Source organism: Caretta caretta, chromosome 14, assembly GCF_965140235.1.
Source record: "Caretta caretta isolate rCarCar2 chromosome 14, rCarCar1.hap1, whole genome shotgun sequence".
Lineage (NCBI taxonomy): Eukaryota > Metazoa > Chordata > Testudines > Cheloniidae > Caretta > Caretta caretta.
The window spans coordinates 47,116,076-47,138,753 of NC_134219.1; the positions used below are offsets into that span (position 1 = coordinate 47,116,076).

At 46.6% G+C, this 22,678-nt stretch overlaps 1 protein-coding gene across 13 annotated transcripts in view; it reads right to left on the reverse strand.

The window, feature by feature from the left end:
- Positions 1-346: 346 nt before the first annotated feature.
- LOC125629579 (C-type lectin domain family 2 member B) overlaps positions 347-22,678 on the reverse strand; it is a 52,180-nt gene continuing 29,848 nt past the window's right edge. For 12 of the 13 annotated variants that reach the window (XM_075119595.1, XM_048834939.2, XM_048834940.2 and 9 more), the window contains 6 exons: positions 15,797-15,871; positions 14,790-14,849; positions 13,925-14,017; positions 12,183-12,367; positions 9,203-9,312; positions 347-7,057 (listed from right to left, as the gene is read on the reverse strand). In XM_075119595.1, the coding sequence (XP_074975696.1) occupies positions 6,895-7,057; positions 9,203-9,312; positions 12,183-12,367; positions 13,925-14,017; positions 14,790-14,849; positions 15,797-15,871 (686 nt within the window). In that variant the 3' untranslated portion in view covers positions 347-6,894. Of the gene's footprint in view, positions 7,058-9,202; positions 9,313-12,182; positions 12,368-13,924; positions 14,018-14,789; positions 14,850-15,796; positions 15,872-21,481; positions 21,716-22,678 lie in introns of those variants that run through there. The other variant, XM_048834948.2, reaches the window with a different exon arrangement.

Below are 22,678 nucleotides of genomic sequence, written 5' to 3' on the forward strand. Positions count from 1 at the left end.
CAGGTTATTATCGAGTGATCCATACCCTGTCACCCAATCCCAGCTTCTGGCAAACAGGCTAGGGAACCATTCCTGCCCATCCTGGCTAATAGCCATCGATGGACCTATCTTCCATGAATCTATCTAGCTCCCTTTTGAGCCCCGTCCTAGTTTTGGCCTTCACAACACCCTCTGGGAAGGAGTTCCAGAGGTTGACAGGCTCAACTCCTGGGGTGTCAACCAAGACAGCAGCTGTCACACCTCCACTGGGACACCCAGCGGAAATAAACACACACCTCTTAATGCAAGGACTGTTGCAGGACAGGCAAATCTCTAGGAGTCAGGTGAGGATTCACAAACAACCAAGTAGAATTTCACAAAACAGCACATTTATTGGGTGAGGATGAGGAAGATGAAGGAAAACCTTAGATCCGCATATCCCACAAGAGAGAGAGCTTCTCCCATGCTACTTAAAAAAAAACCACCACCACAAGTCGGTCAATATATTACATATAAATATAAACAGAATTCAGGCACAAATGAGACAGATACGGTACATACATGTTATTACAGACCAAATGTCATAACTCAGAGCATTTGCCCAGAAGCTGCGGTCAGTTTCTATGCACTCAGCGACTGCAGTAGCAGGATCATTTATGTTCCTGACAAAGCAACGGGGTTTAATTTCCAGTTATAAATAGAGGCAGAAACAAAGGAACTCGCACTGTTCCATCCTGTTACTTTTCTCTCTGTGTGGTTTCCCCCATCCTTCCTTAGCATTTGGTTCAGACCCGGAAGAGGAGCCCAAATGTGAACTATCCAACACTTAATTTACCTATAAACAGCCAGGGAGAGAGAGAAACAGCCTTTGTCTGACAGAAAACCTGGTTTACACCTTTGCCAGTGACCCCCTACCTAGACACAGACATGGGGACCATAATGGTCAGTGTTTACACAGAACTGCTTGCACAGCAGCCGTACGTGTTTCACAATGATGCTGGTGACCAGTGTGACGCACGCTTGAATTTGAGACCTCACATGATGCTCTTTGGTGAGCTAGAATGCTCACACCCCTGGGCTCCCACTCTGGCCCCTTTGGCAGGTGGCACTAAGGGGTCCCTGGATCACACTGCGCGTCCATCATGGGACAGTCCAGGGGTCATCTAGAGAAGAGAAGCAGAATGACAGGGTCCCCTACGCCCTATGAAACAAAAATAATAAGATACACATGCCCTAAGCCCCATGGCTTAGCCTAAAACCATTGGTTTCCAAACTTTTTTCATTTGCAGAGCCCTACAAAATTTCAAATGGAGGTGTGGACCCCTTTGTAAATCTTAGACATGGTCTGCAGATCCCCAGGGTTCCACGGACCACAGGTTGAAAACCACTGTTCTACGGTAACAATATCTTTTGCGGACCCCTTAGACATAATCTACGGACCGCCAGTGGTCCGCGGAGCCCAGGTTGGAAACCACTGGCTTAGACAGTTAGAATGAAAGTCCAGCAACAATATCCTCATTGTTTTCTGGTTCTCTCCCTGATTGTTGTCTTGCACTTAGATCGTAAACTCTTTGGGGCAGCTTTTTGTTACATGTTAGTATATTATTATTTATTGGTATTACAAGTAACACTTACCCCCAGTCATTTAACATCAACAATGGAGTGAAGCCGGGTTGCGTAGTGGCTCCTCCATTGTTTAATATTTACTTCCCATTCCTGCTTGAACGTGCGTTCCGTGGTGTTCGAGAGGGTCTCTGTATTAGCACTAGACATGATCGAGATTGGTTTAACGATGCACGGTTCAGAGCTAAGATGAAGCTGAAGGAGATCATCATAAGGGACCTGTTTGCAGATGATGCAGGTCTTGTGGCTCACTGTGTTGATGTCCTGCAACAGCTTATTACCAAGTGCTCTGATTCATGCAAAATCTCTGAGCTAGCAATAAGCTTGAAGACTGTTATCATGCCTCGAAGTTCTTCAGAATCAGTTCCAGATATCACCTTAGAGGGTATTCGTCTGGATGTTGTGGACCAGTTTTGCTACCTTGCCTCTACTGTTACCAGCAATGTAGATCTTGATGCTGAGCTCACTAACAGAATCAGCAAAGCAGCCGGGAACTTTTGTCTTTTGCAAGACAGAGCCTGGAACAGTGACAAATGGTCAATTAAAGTGAAAATCCGTATTTATAAAATGTGTGTATTATCCACTCTTCTATACGACTCAGAAACATGGACGACTTACACCAAACATACCAGGAGGACTAACCAGCTTCCATGTCAGATGCTTGAGCAAAATTCTTCAAAGAAGATGGCAAGACGGGGTGACAAACGTGGAAGTGCTAACTCGTGCTGGTATGTCATTTATGGGAACGTTAATTAGTAAGAAAGGACTCAGGCAGCTTGGTCGTGTCACACGAATGCCGGATGACAGGATCCTGAAGTTTGCAGTTCTTTGACACTCGCAAAGCGTTTAGAAAGAGGCAGATTCCGGGATGCTTGCAAAGCTGACTTAGTGTCCTTTGGAATCTCGCTGGATGATTGAGAAAGGAATGCAGAATGCCGCGCCGGTTGGCAGAGGCAGCTTGTAGATGGAGCGAGGCGGCCTGGATCAAGCTTTCCGATGCCCGGCATCGGAGGAGGAAAGAATCTGCTACTCGGATTCAGAGCATTGCTAACGTGTGGGTGTGTCATACCTGTGGACTGGACTGTCACTCGCCCATCGGACTCAGCAGCCATCAGAGAACTCACCGGCGCACATACCATGCTCTGTAAAGAGGGACGGTGCCATTGTATTTGTACTCCAGTGGCACTTAGCCCCAGTCATGGAGCAGGGCTCAGTTGTGCTAGGGGCTGTACAAATGCAGAATAGACAAGCGTACGACAAACGACAACAGGTACAGCACATGGTAAGAGTACGGTATTTTACAGAGTCTAGCACAATGTGATCGCTAAGTATCAAACATTAAAATAATAATTTGTAATTCGGTCTCTAGGGGGCAGTCCCGTACAGGGGATGCTGGTATGACAGTGTCAAAGGGGGCTGCTCAGTGAAGTTAATGGGGCCCAGAACCTCACAGGTATTGCAATTCTCATCTCCCACCTTTGACCATCTAGTCCTGTGAGTTTTTCCAGTAATTTCAATAAGCTTTGGATCAGAACTTCTGTCAGGCTCCTTTTTGGCACCCCCCACAGAGTGTGGTGCTCGTTAGTGCTGTTATAACGAATGCCAGTCTCGTTATCTGTTTCTGGGAGAGTCCCTCTCGTGCTAGTCAGGAATCTTTTGATAAAGCCGCTCCTTGTTTGAAAATGCCGATTCAGTGAACGCAAACCCTTTTGCAGAAACAGAGCTTGTTTGGTGAAACTTTCCTTGGGACGAGTTCTCACAGCCAGGCCAGACTATGTGAGAATAGCCTGGGGGTCAGGGCCCTCACCTGGGATGTGAAAAACCCCCGGTCAAGTCCCATTCAGAGCAGCGACTTACTTGTATCTCCTCCCTCTCAGGTGAGTGCGCTCACGGTTGGGGGAGTGGGTTGCTCTCGGCTTGTTTGGGAAATTGTGAAATGGTTTCATCCCAATTTGGGACAGAATTTTTTTTTTTTTTTTTTTAAATATCAAAATTTTTTGTGGGATGGGAAAACTATTTCCTGCCCAATGATACACAGGCTGCCCTGCATAAGGCACTTTCCAAACACCAAAGGCACTCTGTGTCCTGAGACTGTAAGCAATTCACAACAGGGAATCTAAAACATTTATCTACAAATCAATAGACCAGATCAGAAACTTGCCATCAAAACATTTTTTGAAACACAAAATGCCTTTTTTACAAAAAATATTTCCCCATCCCTCCCTCCCGACATGGGGAAAAGAGTTTTTAGAAGTGAGAGGAAGTAGGATTGGTTGGTTTATTTTTCCTCCCACCAAAACAAAGATTTATTTACTTGTCTATTTTAAACACCAGAGTAACCCAAAATGGGAGGCCTGGCTTAGGCAGGAATTATTTTGGAGCAGTTCTCTGGCCTGTATCGTGCAGGAGGTCAGACGACATGACCACAGTGGTCCCTTATGGCCTTGGAATCTATGACTCATGTTCAGTTTTCTGTTTGTGTTTTCTGTTTGCTTTTTGCTTTAGTTTCTGCTCCAAGCTAAGGACCTTCAGGTTTCCCTCAACCATTGTGACAGCTCCCCTTGTGACACTTAGGGCACATTTTCAGAACAGCTCAGCTCATTGTATATGGTGTCGGTGAGCCCGACATTGGAATCGTACATCCAGTTCTGGGGTCCATGTTTTTTAAAAGGTTGAAAAGTCACACAGGGTGCAGAGAAGAGCTTCCACAATGACTGAAAGGTTGGACAAAGTTGCCTCATAGTGAGAGACTTAAGGAGCTCGATCTGTTTAGTCTGACGAAAAGCAGATCAAGAAGGGCCTTTGATTACAGTGTGTAGGTCTTTTCATGGGGAGAAACTGCTAGCTACTAACTACTAGCGCAAACAACTAGCTCCTCAACCTAGCAGAGAAAGGCAGAACAAGAACTCACGCCTGGAAGATAAGTCAGACGACATGCTTCAATCAGAAATACGACACACACTTTTCACAAAGAAAGAGACTAACCACTGACACAAACTATCAAGGGAAGTTGTGGATTTTCTATCTCTTGATGTCTTCATATCCACACTGGATGCCTTCCTGGAAGATAGACTATAGCCAAACACAAGTTGTTGGGCTCAATACAGGGGGAAGTGGGGGAAGTTCTCTGGCCCGTGCTAGGCAGGAGGCCAGACTAGATGATTTAATGCTCCCTTCTGGCCTTAAACTCCATGAATCTATTGAAAACCTGGCCACTAATTCTGGTTCCTAACTGGGAGTCATTATGGGTTATTCTGGTATTTACACAGCCTAGGGGAAGTGACTAAATGCTTTCAGGAGCTCTCCTGACCCAAACAATCTTAGCTCACAGCAATGAATTAAATGCAGATGATGAGAGATGATAAGTTTCTCCCATTCACAGTTGCAGTCACAATTTAAAATAAATAAATAAATAAATAAATAACTTTCAGCATTGCAAAAAAAAATCCTGGAGAAAACACGTTTTAAAAAATGTTTCTTGTCAAATTGTGATCAGATCTACTCAAAAACATATTAAAAAAAAAAATAAAGTTCGTAAGAACAGCCATATAGGGTCAGGCCAATGGTCCAGCTAGCCCAGTGCTCTGACTTTCAACAGAAGCTGGTGGCGGGTGCTTCAGAATGAATGACCAGAACAAGGCAATTATCAACTGATCCATCCCGTGTCCCAGCTTCAAGTGATGTTTCCAAGATCCACTGGCTACTTCTTACCCTGACTTTGGTTCAGTGTCTCTTCGGCCTTTTCCCAAGTGTAAGGGTCTGTATCCTACACTCAGGGTCTTTGTGTCCCTGAGGTAGCTGCAGTCCAGGGTACAGGGCTGTTCACAAGCTCTTTGAACACTAGTGTCCACTTCCCATCTAACCTTGATCCCACCTCCCTCACTGAGCAACACGGAAAGGGCAGGGGAGGTCGCAGCTAGAGCTGGGCAAATAATGGATTTTTTGCAGTTTGCTGGAAATTCCAACAAATCAAACAAAAATTCGGTTTCAGATTGAATCAAAACCAATTTTTTTCCCCAAAAATTCTCATTGCATTGAACAGTTAAAAAAAAAATTGAAAAAGGTTTCATTTTGATTTTTAAGGTTTAAATTTTTGAAAACAAAAATTAAAGGAAATCATGAAATAAAAAGCCATTCTCAGTCAAAAAGTTTGCTTTCAAAACCAGGAAAATGAAACGTTCAGCTTTTTTTTTTTTTCGGGGTGGTTTTTTTTTCAAATCAATTTGGCAAAGATTGACACAAATTCACATTGTTTTGGTGACACAAGATCTGCATTTTTTGCCTAAATAAATAAAACAAACAAAATAAATAAAATACATAAAAGGGTTTGCTCAAAAAATTTCACCTAGTTCCAGCTGCGACCAAAACGTATGACCTTTAGATTTTGTTAATCCAGTTTTGTCAAACCCAAGCACTCAAAAATCCCCCCAAAATCATGACTTTTTTTAATACACGGGGTGAGGGGCTCGGCTCTTCGGGAGCGCCTCGGAGTAGAGCTGCTACACCTCTGGATTGAGAGGATCCAGCTGGGGATGCCCCCGGGCAGGCTTCTTTTGGAACTCAGTAAGACCACGTACCACTAGGAGGAGGCCCTGAGGCCCCCCCAGAACAGGCTGGAGGGATTATATCTCCCGGCTGGCCTGGGAATGCTTGGGAGTTCCCCAGGAGGAGCTGGAATCTGTCGTGGAGGAAAGGGAGGTCTAGCCCGCCCTACTCTCCATGCTGCTGCCGCAACCCTCACCAAGAAAAGTGGCATAGAGGAAACAGAAAGAAAGAAGTTAGTGTCATCACTAGGTTCCAGAGTCAATTAATTAAATGGGGCATTTTTCTGAGTTATTGTTTCAAGCTCTCTGCTGACTCAGGCTCTCTTTGATTTGCCAGGGCATATTGATAACCAAGCAAGCTAGAAACATACTCTTTTTTAAATAAAATTCTTCATAATCTAAATAATTTATCCACTTGGCGTATTAAGGGAATATTAGATTTAATATTAAGTCATCTCTTGCAGAGCATCCTCTACCTCTCCAACCATTGCTCCCTCCAGGCCCCTGCTGAAAAACTCTCCTCACAACACTCGACTACACTGACTCGACTACACAATAACTCCAGGGCCTGTGTCCAGTAGTACCACGGCAACGGAGAGATGGTGTTGTCGAGTTAGTGTAGTCGAGCATTGTGAGGAGAGCTTTTCAGCAGGGAGCGGGATGGAGCAATGGCTGGAGAGGTAGGATGCTCCCCAAGAGATGATGAATGTGTAAGTTCTGCATCCACGGAAGAGGCTGCATTGGCCCTTTAAGTGATCTTAGCCATCGTGTCCCCTCCTGCGGCGCTTGGCTTCCTTCTAGAGCACTCGTCCGGCTGCTTGCAGATGAAAGGTCTCTCTGAGTAGCACCGGGAGCTGCTGACCCCATTTTCGTTCAGGTAGGCGCACTGCCCTTCCCCTCTGACCAGAAACCTGCAACGAGAAGCAGTGTGGGGTTATCAGCCAGCTTCCATTCCTGCTCACGTACAGGGAAGCGATGTGGTCCAGCGGTGTATGATGCAGGGGAACTGGGTTCTCAACCAGGCTTTGCTACTAATCAACCCTGAGCTAGTCACTTCTAGCTGTAAAAGTCACAGTGGATGCTGAGCACCTGGAAATCAGGCTCACAGAGAACAGGCAACAGAAGTTGTCAAGCCTCTTGCAGGATTTTCCCAGTGTATGAGGGGACATAGGCCTGCAAGGGAGTTCCTGGGTCCCAGCCCTACTCCGGCAGGCAAAACCGGCATATCGTCCTGTTCGTAGACTTCGCAGGCTCTGTATTCTATCTAGTTAGGTGGTTTTCCCCCACTGCTCTGACGGGGAGGCTGCTTCAGAACCTCCCTCTTCTGATGGGCAGAAATCTTCTGCTAATTTCCAGCCCCAAATTAATTCCTGGCCAGTTTATCCCTGTGTGATCTTGTGACAACATTGTCCTTTAGCTTCAGTAGTTCTTCTCCCTCCCAGGTGTCTACTCCTGAGGTATTTACAGAGAGCAATGAGATACCCTCTCATCTTGCTAGCCTCAACCAGCCAAACTCTTTCAGTCTCCTCTGACAAGAGACACTCTCCATTCCCGGGAGCACCCTAGCTGCACTTCTCTGCACCTGATCCAGTCTGAGTGTGTCTTTCTTGAATATAGGTGAACAGAACTGGACACATTAGTGCAGCTAGACTGGAAATCAGGCAGTACCTCAGGGTAAGCAAACCTCATAAGAACGGCCATGCTGGGTCAGACCAATGGTCCATCTAGCCCACTGTCAACAGTGGCTGGTGCAGAATGAACAGAACAGGGCAATTTTCAAGTGATCCATCCCCTGTCGGCCATTCCCAGCTTCTGGCAAACAGAAGTAGGGACATCCAGAGCATGGGGTTGCTTCCCTGACCATCTTGGTTAATAGCCATGGATGGACCTGTCCTCCCGCTTTCCCTCTCAGACTCGCCTCTTCCAGCAACTTCTCCTTTCTCCCAATATCCTTTTGCTGCCCCACCTGCCCCGCCCCCATTATCTTCTCCCTGTGGGTCTCCCAAGCCCTCCCCCACACTTTCCATCCATTTCCTCTGCCTCCCCTTCTGCCCCAGGCAGCCAGAGCCCAGCTGTGCTAAGCAAGGCCCTCACGCGGCTACTGAGATGCTCCCCCACCGAGCTGCCGCATCTTCTGTCCTGTCCCGTAGCCATAGTGACTCCGCTTGGTGGCGTGTCATTGTGTATGAACGATGGGATGTGCTTGTGAATGATTTAGGGGGACCCATTTGCACAGAGGTGGGTGACAAACGGAATTTCCATCCTGAGGGAAATTCTCATGTTTCGGGACAAAAAGTCAAAATATTTAGATTTCCCACAGAACAGAAATTCTCTTTCCCCCCCAAAAAAAAAAAAAGATTTAGGTCAACCCAAAATGAAACACTTTCATTAGCTAGACTGCGGGGCTGATGCCTGGCATCATGGTAACTGTAGTTCTTGGTTCTTCCGCCCCTGTTCTCTCCTATAGGTCCTGATTCCCAGCTGGACTACATCTCCCATGACGCACTGCAGTGTCTTCCTACCACCAAAATACCACATAAGAACGCGCATGAGTGAGACACTGCAGTGCACCATGGGAGACGTTGTCTGGTCAAAGACCGGGGCAAATGGAACCAGAAGAACCCAGAACTACAATTCCCATGATATGCTGCAGTGGCCCCACGGGCAAACCAAAATGAAAACGTTTCATTCTGGGTTGACTGAAAATAAACATTTGAGTCAATTTCCGCAATGGAAAAATCTCATCCAAAGTGACCTTTCCCTGCAGGAAATTTTGCTTTCGACACAATCAGATTTTCCATAAGGGAAAACTTTGAGTGGGAATTTTTCCAACCAGTCCCACTTGTGTCATCCGCATTAACCGAGTGGGGCTCTCTGTCTGCCTCTGGTGCCTACGCTATGGAAGAGCGTCTACAAGTCTCTTACAGGTGCAACCTCCACAGGCTTTTAAGATCCTGAGGTCTCGCTTCCAATCCCTGTTCTCCACCCAGCCCAGGGTTTTGTTGCATTTGTCTGCGCCCTAATACCGAGAAAGCGAATAAGGAAAAAGGACGCACAGGTTGTTGAATATGGTACCGTTGGTCCACTTCCAGGGCTGGCCCAGGCCTTGCTCCCTCTGGAGGCCAATCCAGCGGTAAGGGATCCCCCTATAGCGCAGCGTGAAATTCTGTGGATAAGAACACACACATTATATCCTTATCTGTATTACAGCCACCTTAACAGGGATCAGGGCCCCCATGTGCTAGGTGCTGTACACGCGAAGAAAGCTGGTCCCTCGTGTTAGGATATAGATATTCAGGCCTATCTGTAAAGGCCTATACTCTAAGAATTTAGGTGTATTCTTATCACTTAGCTAGTTATAGAGGTATAAAAGAAAGAATCAAAATCACTGTCTGCCGGTGTAAGGGCCTTCTCTCACTGCGACAGTCTGAGGCCCTGTTCTTAGGCTAAGGCCTTTGGCTAAGCAACAGAGGCAGCTATAAGCTGGGAAGCGACAGGTCACCTCCTCACATTCCAAACTAGTCACATTGAAAGAAGGTGCTATTGGGCTGTTAGGAATACAATCCTGTCCTGATAGTGCCTATCGCCTCCAGAGGAAGGGAAGTGCCTAGAAGATGTAAAAGGAAACTTAGTTTGATAGCATCCTGTCTGGCAAGAACTCACTTATCAATAGCCGGGATGTGAAATCCTCACTTCTGTATTGTTCTATCACTGTAGTCCCCATTTCTCCATTGTTTGTCTGTATAATCTCTGTCTGGTTCTGTGATTATTTCTTTCTGCTGTATAATTAATTTTGCTGGGTGTAAACTAATTAAGGTGGTGGGATATAATTGGTTAAATAATCATGTTACAATATGTTAGAATTGGTTAGTTAAATTTCAGGAAAATGATTGGTTAAGGTATAGCTAAGCAAAACTCAAGTTTTACTATATAGTCTGCAGTCAATCAGGAAGTAAGGGGGGCGGGAATGGGAACAGGGAATGGAGGTGGGGAAATTGGAATCATGTTTGGCTAAGGGGGGAAATGGGAACAGGGACACAGGTGTAAGGCTCTGTGGTGTCAGAGCTGGGAAGGGGGACACTAAGGAAGGAAACTGGAATCATGCTTGCTGGAAGTTCACCCCAATAAACATCGCATTGTTTGCACCTTTGGACTTTGGGTATTGTTGCTCTCTGTTCATGCGCGAAGGACCAGGGAAATAAGTGGGTGAAGGAATAAGCCCCCTAACACCTCACCCAAAGATCTTCCAGTCAAACTACACAGGACAAAGCAGTTTATCCAAAATGATTTTTGCCACAGGAAAATTTATTTAAAAAAACCAAACCAAATACCGCCCCCCACCCCCATTTCAAAACTAGGGGGTTTCCTCCCATTTTCTTACAGTTTCCCAACTTTTGGGAATCACAGAAATGCAGGGCTGGAAGGGACCTCAAGAGATCATCAAGTCCAGCCCCCTGTGCTTAGGCAGGACAAAATAAACCTAGACCATCCCTGAGGGGTGTTTGTCCGACCTGGTCTTTAAAAGCTCCAATGAAGGGGATTCTATAACACCCCCTTAGCAGCCTGTTCCAGAGCTTAATTACCCTGAGAGTTAGAAAGTTTTTCCTAGTATTGAACCTACATCTCCCTTGCTGCAGATTAAGCCCATTGCTTCCTGTCCTGCCTTCAGTGGACATGGAGAACAACCGATCAGTGTCCTCTTTATAAAAGCCCTAAACATACTGGAAGACTGTTATCGGGTCCCCGTTCAGTCTTCTCTTCTCACGACTAAACATGCCCAGTCTTTTAAACCTTTGCCCAAAGCTCAGGCTCTGTCAACCTTTCATCACTTTTGTTGCTCTCCTCTGGACTCTCTCCAAATTGTCCATGTCTCTCCTAAAGTGCGGCACCCAGAACTGGACACAATACTCCAGCTGAGACCTCACTAGTGCCCATAGGCACCAAGCTTCTCCAGCGCCGGTGGGGGCTCGCGCCCCCCCGGCCCCACCCCAACCCCTTCCTCAAATCCCCGCCTCCTCCCCTGAGTGCACCCTGTTTCCCCTCCCCCCACCCCCCCAGGCTTGCCGCGCAAAACAGCTGTTTGGCATGGCAAGCCTGGGAAGGAGGGGTGAGAAGCGGAGCGCTCAGGGGAGGAGGCGGAGCGGAAGCAGAGGTGAGCTGGGGTGGGGTGGGGGGAAGCTGCCGGTGGGTGCTGAGCACCCACCAATTTTTCCCCATGGGTGCTCCAGCCCCAGAGCACCCACGGAGTCGGTGCCTATGCCAGTGCCAAGTAGTGTCTCCCATGTCTTAACTCCCATGTCTTACATACAACACTCCTGGTCATGCACCCCAGGACGATATTAGCCTTGTTCTCAGCTGCATCACATTGTCGATTCAGATTTAATTTGTGGTCCACTGTAACTCCCAGATCCTTTTCAGCCGTACGACCGCCTAGCCAGGTATTCCCTATTTTGTCTCCATGGATTTGGTTTTTCCTTCCTAGGGGAAGTACTTCGCACTTGTCTTTATTGCTGGTTCAATGATATAGATCTAGGTAGATCTAGGTATATAGGCATATACTGCTGAGATGAAAACGTTCCTTTCTTTTTCAGGGTAACGTTTGCACTGGTTTCCTTTTTTGGAAATAGGTTTTTATTTCTACTTCTTTTAAAGGCAGGTTTCCACACCTCCTTCCCACGCTTTTTACTTTTCCTCCCTTTTTCTCTTTATAAAGTGATGTGGAAAAAGGCCAAAAAAAAAAAAAAAAGAAGGGAACCCAAAATTTTGAAAAATGAGATTTTGGAGTTAAAAAAAACAAAACAAACAACCCCCAAACTGAAATGACATTTGAAGTTAAAAATGAAATGAAAAATTGGGGGGGGGGGTCAACTTTTTTCTATTAAAAAAAGTCAAATCCTGTCCCTGAATTTGCATTTTACAACCAGCTCCGCAGGAGATTCAGTTCCTTGAATCTAGAAGCTGCCTTAGGCCTTCAGGGGGCGCCAGGCTCTGGCGTGTCCCTAGCTGTGGTTATGAAGGTGCGTGTCTCTTCCTTACCAGCTCCATCAGGGAATCAATCGAAGCCAGGGAGGCGTTGAGGGAAGAGCAGTGGCTCTGGCTCGTGCTCCAGTTCCCTTCAGTCTCTGAGAAGTGGTAACAGTTACCTTGGTATCCAACCCAGCCGTCCGGGCATGCAGCAGTGACGTGGGGCGGGCAGCGTGGGCAGGGAGGAGTCTTCTTGGCTGAAAATAAGTGAGTAACACAGTGGTGAGAGATGGACCTCTCCCTGGTGTCTGTCTCCGCGTGGGAATCCCGGCCAGAGAGAGCACTAAGCCCCACACGTCTCAGGCCTGGGTTGTCGTTTTGCATAGATCCCGAGACCAGAAGGGACCGTTGTGATCTTCTTGTCTGACCTCCTGCATCACAAAGGTCTTAGAACTGCCCCCAAAATAATCCCTCGAGCAGAGCTCTTACAGCAACGTCCCACTGTGGTTTAAAAACTGTCAGTGATGGAGAATCCACCGCGCCCCTTGGTAAATCGTTCCGATGGTGAATAACGCTCTCTGTTAACAGCTGATGCCTTATTCCCAGTCTGAATTTGTCCAGCTTCAACTTCTAGCCGTTGGATCGTGTTAGACTGAAGAGCCCATTGTTAAATATTTGTTCCCCAAGTAGGTATTTATAGCCTGGGATCAAGTCGCCCTTTAACCTTCTCCTGTAAATAGATGGAGCTCTTTGAGTCTATCACTATAAAGCAGGTTTTAATCCTTCTTGTGGCTCAACTCTGACCCTTCTCCAATTTATCAACATCCTTCTTGAATTGTGGGCACCGGAACTGGACACAGGATTCCAGCAGCGGTCGCACAAGGGCCAAATCCAGAGGTAAAATAACCCGTCTTCTCCTACTCGAGATTCCCCTGGTTATACATCCCAGGGTTACATTAGCTCCTCTGACCCACCGGGAGCTCGTGTTCAGCTGATTATTCCCCATCACCCCCAAACCTTTGTCAAAGTCCCTGCTTCCCCGGACAGAACCCCCCATCCTGTATGTACGGCCACCATTTGCATGGGTTGGCTGGGGAGGACAGGGTGGGAGCTATGATGGCATCATGACACACTGTACCCTGGCATCCAAATGGGCCCATCCGCCATCTTAACTTCCGGCACCGTCAGGGTTGGACCCATTCTGTCAGGCAAGAGGTGAAAAATGGGAAGGGTGGGTGCATTTCATGGACTCCCCCTTGACGTACCCTCCTCAGTGCACACCTGTGATGGCTGCCACACCAGGGCTAGAACTGGGGCCCTTCACAGCTAAGAGCGAGACCCGTAATGTGGGAGCCGAGAGCCCCTAGGCGGGGCTATAACAGCTCATGTTCTCTGTGGCTGGGCCCAAAGGCCGGCCTGTCACACACGCTCGCTGAGGCTTTCCACGCAGGCGAGCGAAGCAGCCACAAAAACTGAGGGGCTACTCTCATCGTCCGTGGGGGGGTTCTATGGAGCTGAGTGCGGCCCAGAGCTTGATTTTCCCAGAGGCGCTCAGCAATTGCCATTCCTGATGGCTCTGGGTGGGGTTGCGGGTGCTGGGAATCTAGGCCCTTCCTCTTTGGGGGAAAAGGGTCTGGAGAGAGATTTCCCCTCTGAAAAGGGGCATGTGCTTCCACGGAGGTGTCAGACCAGGGCAACGACAGGGTGGGAAACGCAAGTGGGCCCTGTGACCTTGGGGCTCGGACAAGCGGTGAATGAAGAATACGTGACAAGGGAATGAGAATCGGCAGGGTTAGGAATGACCCTTCACTCACCCGCCAGCGCAATTATGGTGATGATCAAAGCTGTGATGACGACAGTAACGGTAATTGGGATCCGTTTATCTTTAATGCATTTTAGGCTGAAATCTGCAAAATAAAAAAAAAATAAATGAAAAGACACGAAAGCAGATGAAGGCAGGCAGCAAACATATATCAACAGCACATGCTGCCGGTGTGTGAAAACGGTCCTGTTTTGCTAAGTGCTTCCGTGAGTGGATAAATCTAGCTGACGATGATCAAGGGCATGGAACAGCTTCCATACAAGGAGATGAAGTGGGCTGTAGACCATGAAAGGTGATGCTCAAATAAATGTGTTCGTCTCTAAGGTGCCAAAAGTCCTCCTGTTCTTTTTGCGGGTACAGACTAACATGGCTGCTACTCTGAAACCATACAAGGAGAGACTACAAAGATTAGGGCTGTTCATCTTAGAAAAGAGACGACTAAAAGGGGGGGTAGGATCATAGAATCATAGAATATCAGGGTTGGAAGGGACCTCAGGAGGTCATCTAGTCCAATCCCCTGCTCAAAGCAGGACCAATCCCCAACTAAATCATCCCAGCCAGGACTTGGTCAAGCCTGACCTTAAAAATAACTAAGGAAGGAGATTCCACCACCTCCCTAGATAGATAGATAGGATTCCACCACCTCCCTAGATAGGACAGAAGTCTATAAAACCATGAACGGTGTGGAACAAGTGAATAAAGAAGTGTTATTTACCCAGTGCCTGGCACAACGGTGCCCTGATCTCAGCTGGGGCAGGGACGCTCTCCCCCTGTGGGTCTGTGCAGTGCACAATGGGGCTCAGCTGCTGTCTCTAGGTGTTACCGTATTATACCTAATAAATAATATAATTTTTTACCTACATCTCTTCTCCTTTCTGCCACTGGTCCGTGCAGCATTGAGACATTCGCTCCTCTACCTACCAGAAAGCAAAAGAAACTGTCATTTAAGGTCAGATCATACAGTCCCCTCCACGCAGGGCCCAGTGCTGTGTATGAAGTCCAGGCCTTTTGAATGCATCCATCACTGCTTCCCCTCCCCTCGCGCATCCCAGAGTGACTGGCAGTCCCCAGATCTTGCTATCCTCACCCCACACAGCCCGGCCTTAGCCTGATTGAGGGGCTCCAAGCAGATCAGAGAGCATGGTAACGCATTTGACAAATTGTGTGCTATGTCCCCCTCTAGTGGCTGGCAAGAGGATAATATCTCTGCCAACATTTTTGTTAGCATTATAACAACTCGGGCTCTTCCTGTTCTCCACAGAAATGTGCAAACCCTCTTGGAATTCTTGCTAAGTTCTTGGCCTTAACATCATCGGTTGATGTCACCTCGCAGTGAGTTCCACCGCCTAATTACCCAGTGCGTGAAAAATTGTTTCCTCTGATCCGTTTTGAAGTTCTCACCTTTCCGTTCCATTCCTTTGTGCTTTGTGCTTGACACGGATCTACCTTCTCTAGCCCATCCATTATCCTGTCCCTTGTACCCGTCTCCTCTCCAAGGTAACGGCCTCAGTCTTTTCAAGCTCTCGTCACAGGAGAGGTTTCCCAGGCCCTTGATCCTTCTCGTCACCTCTCTCTGAACCCCTCTAGTCTACAATATCCTTTCCGAGATGGGGTGCACACAGTATTCCAGATTTCAAGCCTTTTACTACACCAGATCCCCTGTTGGCCAGAGTCCTTCAGGGTGGAAAAGACCCAAATTGCCAACAAAAAAAACAAGCATGAACCAAAGAGCAACAAAAACTCCTTGTATCCTGTCTTTATCCCCCATAAAAATGAGGAGGTAACCCAGCCACCATATTTTTGTCCCTCTGCCAGTCACACCACAGGCTCCCTTTTGATTAAGACCAAAGTATTTCTTATTTACTGGTATCGCTTGTCACTTCGGCGCTCTCTTCGGCCATTTTCTGGACAATCAGCACCGAGACTGCTGTGTCTCCACCTACCAGGAAGGAACAGAGACGGTCACTCAGGGTGGGTTATTTTAATTATGCACTTCTCCTTTAAAGCCGTCAGAACATGCCAAATGCAACAGACAATGCCCGGTCCAACCTCTCACTGTGCCAACTAGGTGTTTTCAGTGCATCCGTCACCACGTAAGACCCACGTGGCTTCCCCCGGCCTTAATATCCTCAAATACCCAAACAGTCCCCACCCCTCCTTCACAGATTTTAAGTCCTGAAATAGGGCTGTCGATCAATTGCAGTTAACTCACACGATTAATTAAAAAAAAAAAAACTTAATCACGATTAAAAAACTTAATCGCAATTAATTCCGCTGTTAAACAACAGAATACCAATTGAAATTTATTAAATATTTTGGATGTTTTTCTACATTTGCAAATATATTGATTTCTATTACAAGGCAGAATACAAAGGGTACAGTGCTCACTTTATATTATTATTTTTGATTACAAATAATTGCACTGTAAAAAGGATAAACAAAAGAAATGGCATTTTTCAATTCACCTCATGCAAGTACTGTAATGCAATCTCTTTATCGTGAAAGTGCAACTTACAAATGTAGATTATATTTTGTTACATAACCGCACTCAAAAATAAAACAACATCAAACTTGAGAGCTTACAAGTCCTACTTATTGTTCAGCCAATCGTTAAGACAAATAAGTTTGTTTACATTTATGGGAGGTAATCGTAGAAGATTAGGGTTGGACGAGACCTCCTAGTGAAATAGTAAAAAGAAAAGGAGTACTAGCTCCCGATGTGCTGTAATAATTAAATTGTCAGTATTAAAATGTTTTCTAAAAATATTGTGCTGTTTCCTGTACATACGTTTCCTGTCCATTGTGGTCTGACCTTTCTGTGGTTTAAAATACTATGGGGCTACAGTAAGGATACCATTGTTAAAGTTGTAAAACATTTTCCATTTTAACCTCAGTTTTTACAACCGCTATCCTATATCGGGGCTAGATTGAATCTCCACTGCATTATACCAGTTTTACTCAGGAGCTACTCAATTAAGTTACTCTGGCATAAAACTGGTGTAATGCAGTGGAGAATTAGACCATAAAATATTAAGAAAAACTTTTTTCAGCCTGAAATTTTGTATAGTAAGTCATAGGTCTGTTGAGAATTTTTGGAGAAACTTTGAGGATAGTTGAATAAGCCATTTGTAAGTTATGAGTCTTTGAAATATTATTTGTTTTTCACATTTTTAAAATAGTTCTAACTTTAACTGCTCATAATTCAAAAGTGGCTTGGGCTAAATACGTTTTACATATTTATCGTCGCTTGTACGTAGGTCTAGCTTTACTGTTTGGAATTAATAAATCTTTAGTTATTTAAGTTTTGGTTTTGTAGGGTATTTTCCTGTGAACATTATAGGTTCTTTATGCTACCGTGCAGTATTTAGGAACTTAACATGGAAACCCACAGGCATTGTAATTTCCATGATCTTGAAAGTAGGCATTGCAGTCTATGGTGCTTCCCTGTGGAGATTGTAAATTCTCACATGAGAAGGAAAAGAGGAAGTCTGGGTGCACTTGAACAACTGGTAGGAAAGGAGGATCTAATCCCAAAAAGGGTGTCTAGATGATGATCAATAAAGGTACAATAGGAGTCCCTATGGACTTTATATGCTCCAGTTTGAGATGTAAAATTAGCTATGTATTTGCCACCTTAAGAAACTGTTCCATATTAATGTAAAAATGGATTATGCTTTTCTTGTTCTATTTGCATTTGAGGTTGTAAAAGTTTTATATGTATAATATAGCGTACGACTGTGAACTATTAGGAGAAGAAACCTGAACAGATAATATAGCCAAATAATAGTGTCATGACTGGGCATGGGTGGTCTGACCTAGTGGTGAGAGCAGGAATCAGACTGGGTCAGATACCAGGAGGTCAGAGTCCAAGACAGGTCAGAGGGCAAAACCCAGACTCAGATGTCAGGCAGGGTGAGGTTACTAGGAGAGGAGGACGACCAGGTTGCAGGGTCTGCAGTCCTAATCTGCATGGACAACTTCCTGTTCCTGTGCTTGGGTTAAATAGAAGCTGGGGACCAATCAGGATCCCCTAATGTTCCACCAATCAGATTCCAGGACTGGAGTCCTCTGTCAGAATTCAGCTGCTGTTCTGGCAGCAGGTCACTGGGTGGCAGGTTGGAATTGCCTAGCTTGTAGGGGTCCTGTAGACTACTGTTCAAGACTCATGTTTCCTGATAAATAAAGACACTTTCCAGATAAAATACAAATAAGGTTACAATATTAGATCTGCTAAGAACTGTTTTAGCACATATGTGGTTTTTTTTAAAATTAAAATGTCTTGAAATCCAAGAAATACTAACCTAAATCTCTAGAATCAATAAACAAACATTGAAAGCCCTGGCTGGGATGATTTAGTTGGGGATTGGTCCTGCTTTGAGCAGGGGGTTGGACTAGATGACCTCCTGAGGTCCCTTCCAACCCTGATATTCTACGATTCTATGATGAAGTGAGCTGTAGCTCACGAAAGCTTATGCTCAAATAAATTGGTTAGTCTCTAAGGTGCCACAAGTCCTCCTTTTCTTTTTGCGAATACAGACTAACACGGCTGCTACTCTGAAACTAGTGAAATAATGTTTCCTAATATCCAACCTAGACCTCCCCCACTGCAACTTGAGACCATTACTCCTTGTTCTGTCATCTGCCACCACGGAGAACAGCCTCGCTCCATCCCTTTTGGAACCCCCCCCCCCCCTTCAGGTAGTTGAAGGCTACTATCAAATCCCCCCTCACTCCTCTCTTCTGCAGACTAAACAATCCCAGCTCCCTCGGCCTCTCCTCATAAGTCATGTGTTCCAGCCCCCTGATCATTTTCATTGCCCTCCGCTGGACTCTCCAATTTGTCCACATCCTTTCTGCAGTGGGGGGCCCAAACTTGATCCAATACTCCAGATGTGGCCTCACCAGTGCCGAATAGAGGGGAATAATCACGTCCCTCGATCCGCTGGCAAGGCTCCTACTAATACAGCCCAATATGCCGTTAGCTTTCTTGACAACGAGGGCACACCACTGACTCCTATCCCGCTTCTCATCCACTGTAATCCCCAGGTCCTTTTCTGCTGCCTGCTTCTTATTTGTGATGAAACTGATAACAGGCATTCGCATGGCACTTTTGTAGCTGGCCTTGCAAGGTATTTACGTGCCAGATATGCTAAATATTCATATGCCCCTTCATGCTTCGGCCTCCATTCCAGAGGACATGCTTCCATGCTGATGACGCTCGTTAAAAAAATAATGTGTTAATTAAATTTGTGACTCAACTCCTTTGGGGAGAATTGTAGGTCTCCTGCTCTGTTTTACCTGCATTCTGCCCTATATTTCAAGCCCTAGCAATCTCGGATGACGACCCAGCACGTGGTCATGTTAAGAACACTTTCACTGCAGGTTTGACAAAATGCAAAAACCATACCAATGTGAGATTTCTAAAGAAAGCTACAGCACTCGACCCAAAGTTTAAGAAGCTCTCTTTCAGAAGTCTTAAAAGAGCACCACTCAGAAGCAGAAACTACAGAACCTGAACTATCAAAAAAGAAAATCAACCTTCTGCGGCTGGCATCTGACTCAGATGAGGACGTGTCAGTCTGCTCTGCTTTGGATCGTTATCAAGCAGAACCCGTCATCAGGGTGGTCGAAGCAGGAAGGGACATATGAATCTTTAGCTCATCTGACAAGTAAATATCTTGCGACAGCAGCTACAACCGTGCCATGTGAATGCCTGTTCTCACTTTCAGGTGACATTGTAAACAAGAAGCGGGCAGCATGTCTTCAAGTCTTCATGTCTTCAATACTAAACTGGGAGGAGTGGTAGATACGCTGGAGGGGAGAGATAGGATACAGAAGGACCTAGACAAATTGGAGGATTGGGCCAAAAGAAATCTGATGAGGTTCAATAAGGATAAGTGCAGGGTCCTGCACTTAGGACGGAAGAACCCAATGCACAGCTACAGACTAGGGACCGAATGGCTAGGCAGCAGTTCTGCGGAAAAGGACCTAGGGGTGACAGTGGACGAGAAGCTGGATATGAGTCAGCAGTGTGCCCTTGTTGCCAAGAAGGCCAATGGCATTTTGGGATGTATAAGTAGGGGCATAGCGAGCAGATCGAGGGACGTGATCGTTCCCCTCTATTCGACATTGGTGAGGCCTCATCTGGAGTACTGTGTCCAGTTTTGGGCCCCACACTTCAAGAAGGATGTGGATAAATTGGAGAGAGTCCAGCGAAGGGCAACAAAAATGATTAGGGGTCTGGAACACATGAGTTATGAGGAGAGGCTGAGGGAGCTGGGATTGTTTAGCCTGCAGAAGAGAACAATGAGGGGGGATTTGATAGCTGCTTTCAACTACCTGAAAGGGGGTTCCAAAGAGGATGGCTCTAGACTGTTCTCAATGGTAGCAGATGACAGAACGAGGAGTAATGGTCTCAAGCTGCAGTGGGGGAGGTTTAGATTGGATATTAGGAAAAACTTTTTCACTAAGAGGGTGGTGAAACACTGGAATGCGTTACCTAGGGAGGTGGTAGAATCTCCTTCCTTAGAGGTTTTTAAGGTCAGGCTTGACAAAGCCCTGGCTGGGATGATTTAACTGGGAATTGGTCCTGCTTCGAGCAGGGGGTTGGACTAGATGACCTTCTGGGGTCCCTTCCAACCCTGATATTCTATGATTCTATGATTCTAAGTCACCAGGGCCTGATGAAATGCGTCCTAGAATACTCCAAGAGCTGACTGAGGAGCTTTCTGAGCCATTAGCAATTATTTCTGAAAAGTCATGGAAGACGGGAGACATTCCAGAAGAGTGGAAAAGGGCAAATACAGTGCCCATCTATAAAAAGGGAAATAAGTGTAAGCGGGGGAATAGTCCCACTATTGTGGGGAACTTTCCTGGCTTCCGCACGACCCCGGTGAAGTGGGCTAGCGAAAGGATCCGAGTCCTCGCTCCTACTTCCTTTACCCAGAGGCCTCCCTGCCCTTGAGGACTCCCCTTCCACCCTCCTGTCTGGCAGAATCCTCGTCACCCCAACAAGGGTGGGCCCAGGATTCCTGGGGGGGGAGCTTGACCCCCAACCCTGCTGTGGTCACCTAGGACAGGGACTAGGGTGTCCCCACTCCGGGGTACTCTCTCTGCACTGGGCACTTCTCTGACCCACTGACCATTACATACAAGTTAAAGCAAATGCAAGTTATTTAATCAACAATTAATTTTAAAAAGAATAAGGAAAAATGGGAAAGGTTCAAGGAAACACATCACCCCGCTCTGTGGCAGGGAACATCACAAACAGGGTCTCTGGAACGTCAGGGCAGTTCACAGTCTGTTCCTTGTAAGTCCCAGACCTCCTTCTCAGGCCCTGGCTGTGCTGCAGGGATGCTGCGGGTTGGACACTTGCTCTGGTGGTGGCCACAGGCTCTCAGGCTCTAAGTGGAAGGACCCTTCTTCCCACTGTCGCCCCTGCCCTGTCGGGATTACGATCCAAGCCTGGCCTGCAGAGCCCCTTGGCTGAGGTGTCTCCCTGTGCTGGGCCCGCTGCCCAGGGTCCCCCTCGCTCACCGCAGCTGCTCACCGCGCCCAGCTCCGGACTGCTCCAGCCCCAGCTCCACCACTTGGTCTCTGCTGATCTGCATCCAGCTCCCTGGGCTGCTTCTCTGGCCCCTCTGGCTCTGGGTGCTGCAGCTCTGCTCCCAGGGCAAGTCTGCTCTCCCTGGGCTGTGCCTCTGGCTTTGGGTCTGCAGCTCTGCTCCCAGGACAGGGTCTGCTCTCTCTGGGCTGCTTCTCTGGTCCCCCTGGATCTGGCCCAGCTCTGCTCCCCAGCTCAGCTTGGGCTCCTGCTTTCTCCTTAGCTCGGCCCCACTCTGTCTGACCAAGGCAAATCCAGCTCATACGGAGGAGGGGACCTCCCTGGCCTCTTGACTCCCTGATTAGCCTGCTCGCCCTGTCATTCAGGCTGACCAGGAGCATTGGCCTCTCCCCATTGTTCCTGGGGACTATCAGTCTCAGGGTCCTGGTTTCCCATACACCCTTCCCCTTTTAGTACTGGGAGCTAGCAACCAAAACATCCCCACTGAATGTCAGTAAGGGGGCAACAGTCCCCTTACATAAGGACAACCTGTGGAATTACAGACCAGTCAGCTTATACTTCTGTACCCGGAAAGATAATGGAGCAAATAACCCACCCCTCGTCTAAATGGAAAAGCACCAGGTTAAAGATGGATTCTAGTTCAGGTGACATGATCACAGGTCACTGTAAGACCCCAAGCTTACATTCCTCCTGGCCTGATTCACAGGAAGGCCTGCAAGCCAACAGAGCCATCCACAGTCAATTGTCCTGGTTGATGGGAGCCATCAAGATTCCAAAACCAACATTAATGGCCCACGCTTTGAATAATTACAATAGGGCCTCCAAGTTATATTTCATATTTCTAGTTTCGGATACAAGAATAATACATACATACAAACAGGATGACCACACTCAGTAGATTATAAGCTTTGTAATGATACCTTACAAGAGAGTTTTTGCAGGAAGCATATTCCAGTTACATTATATTCACACTCATTATCATATTTTCATAAAATCATATAGCATGCAACATCACAACTGCCTAGAAAGGAGTACTGTGGAAAGGGACCTGGGGGTCACAGTGGATCACAAGCTAAATATGAGTCAACAGTGTAATGTTTTTGCAAAATAAGCAAATATATCATTCTGGGATGTATTAGCAGGAATGTTGTAAGCGAGACAAGAGAAGTAATTCTTCCACTC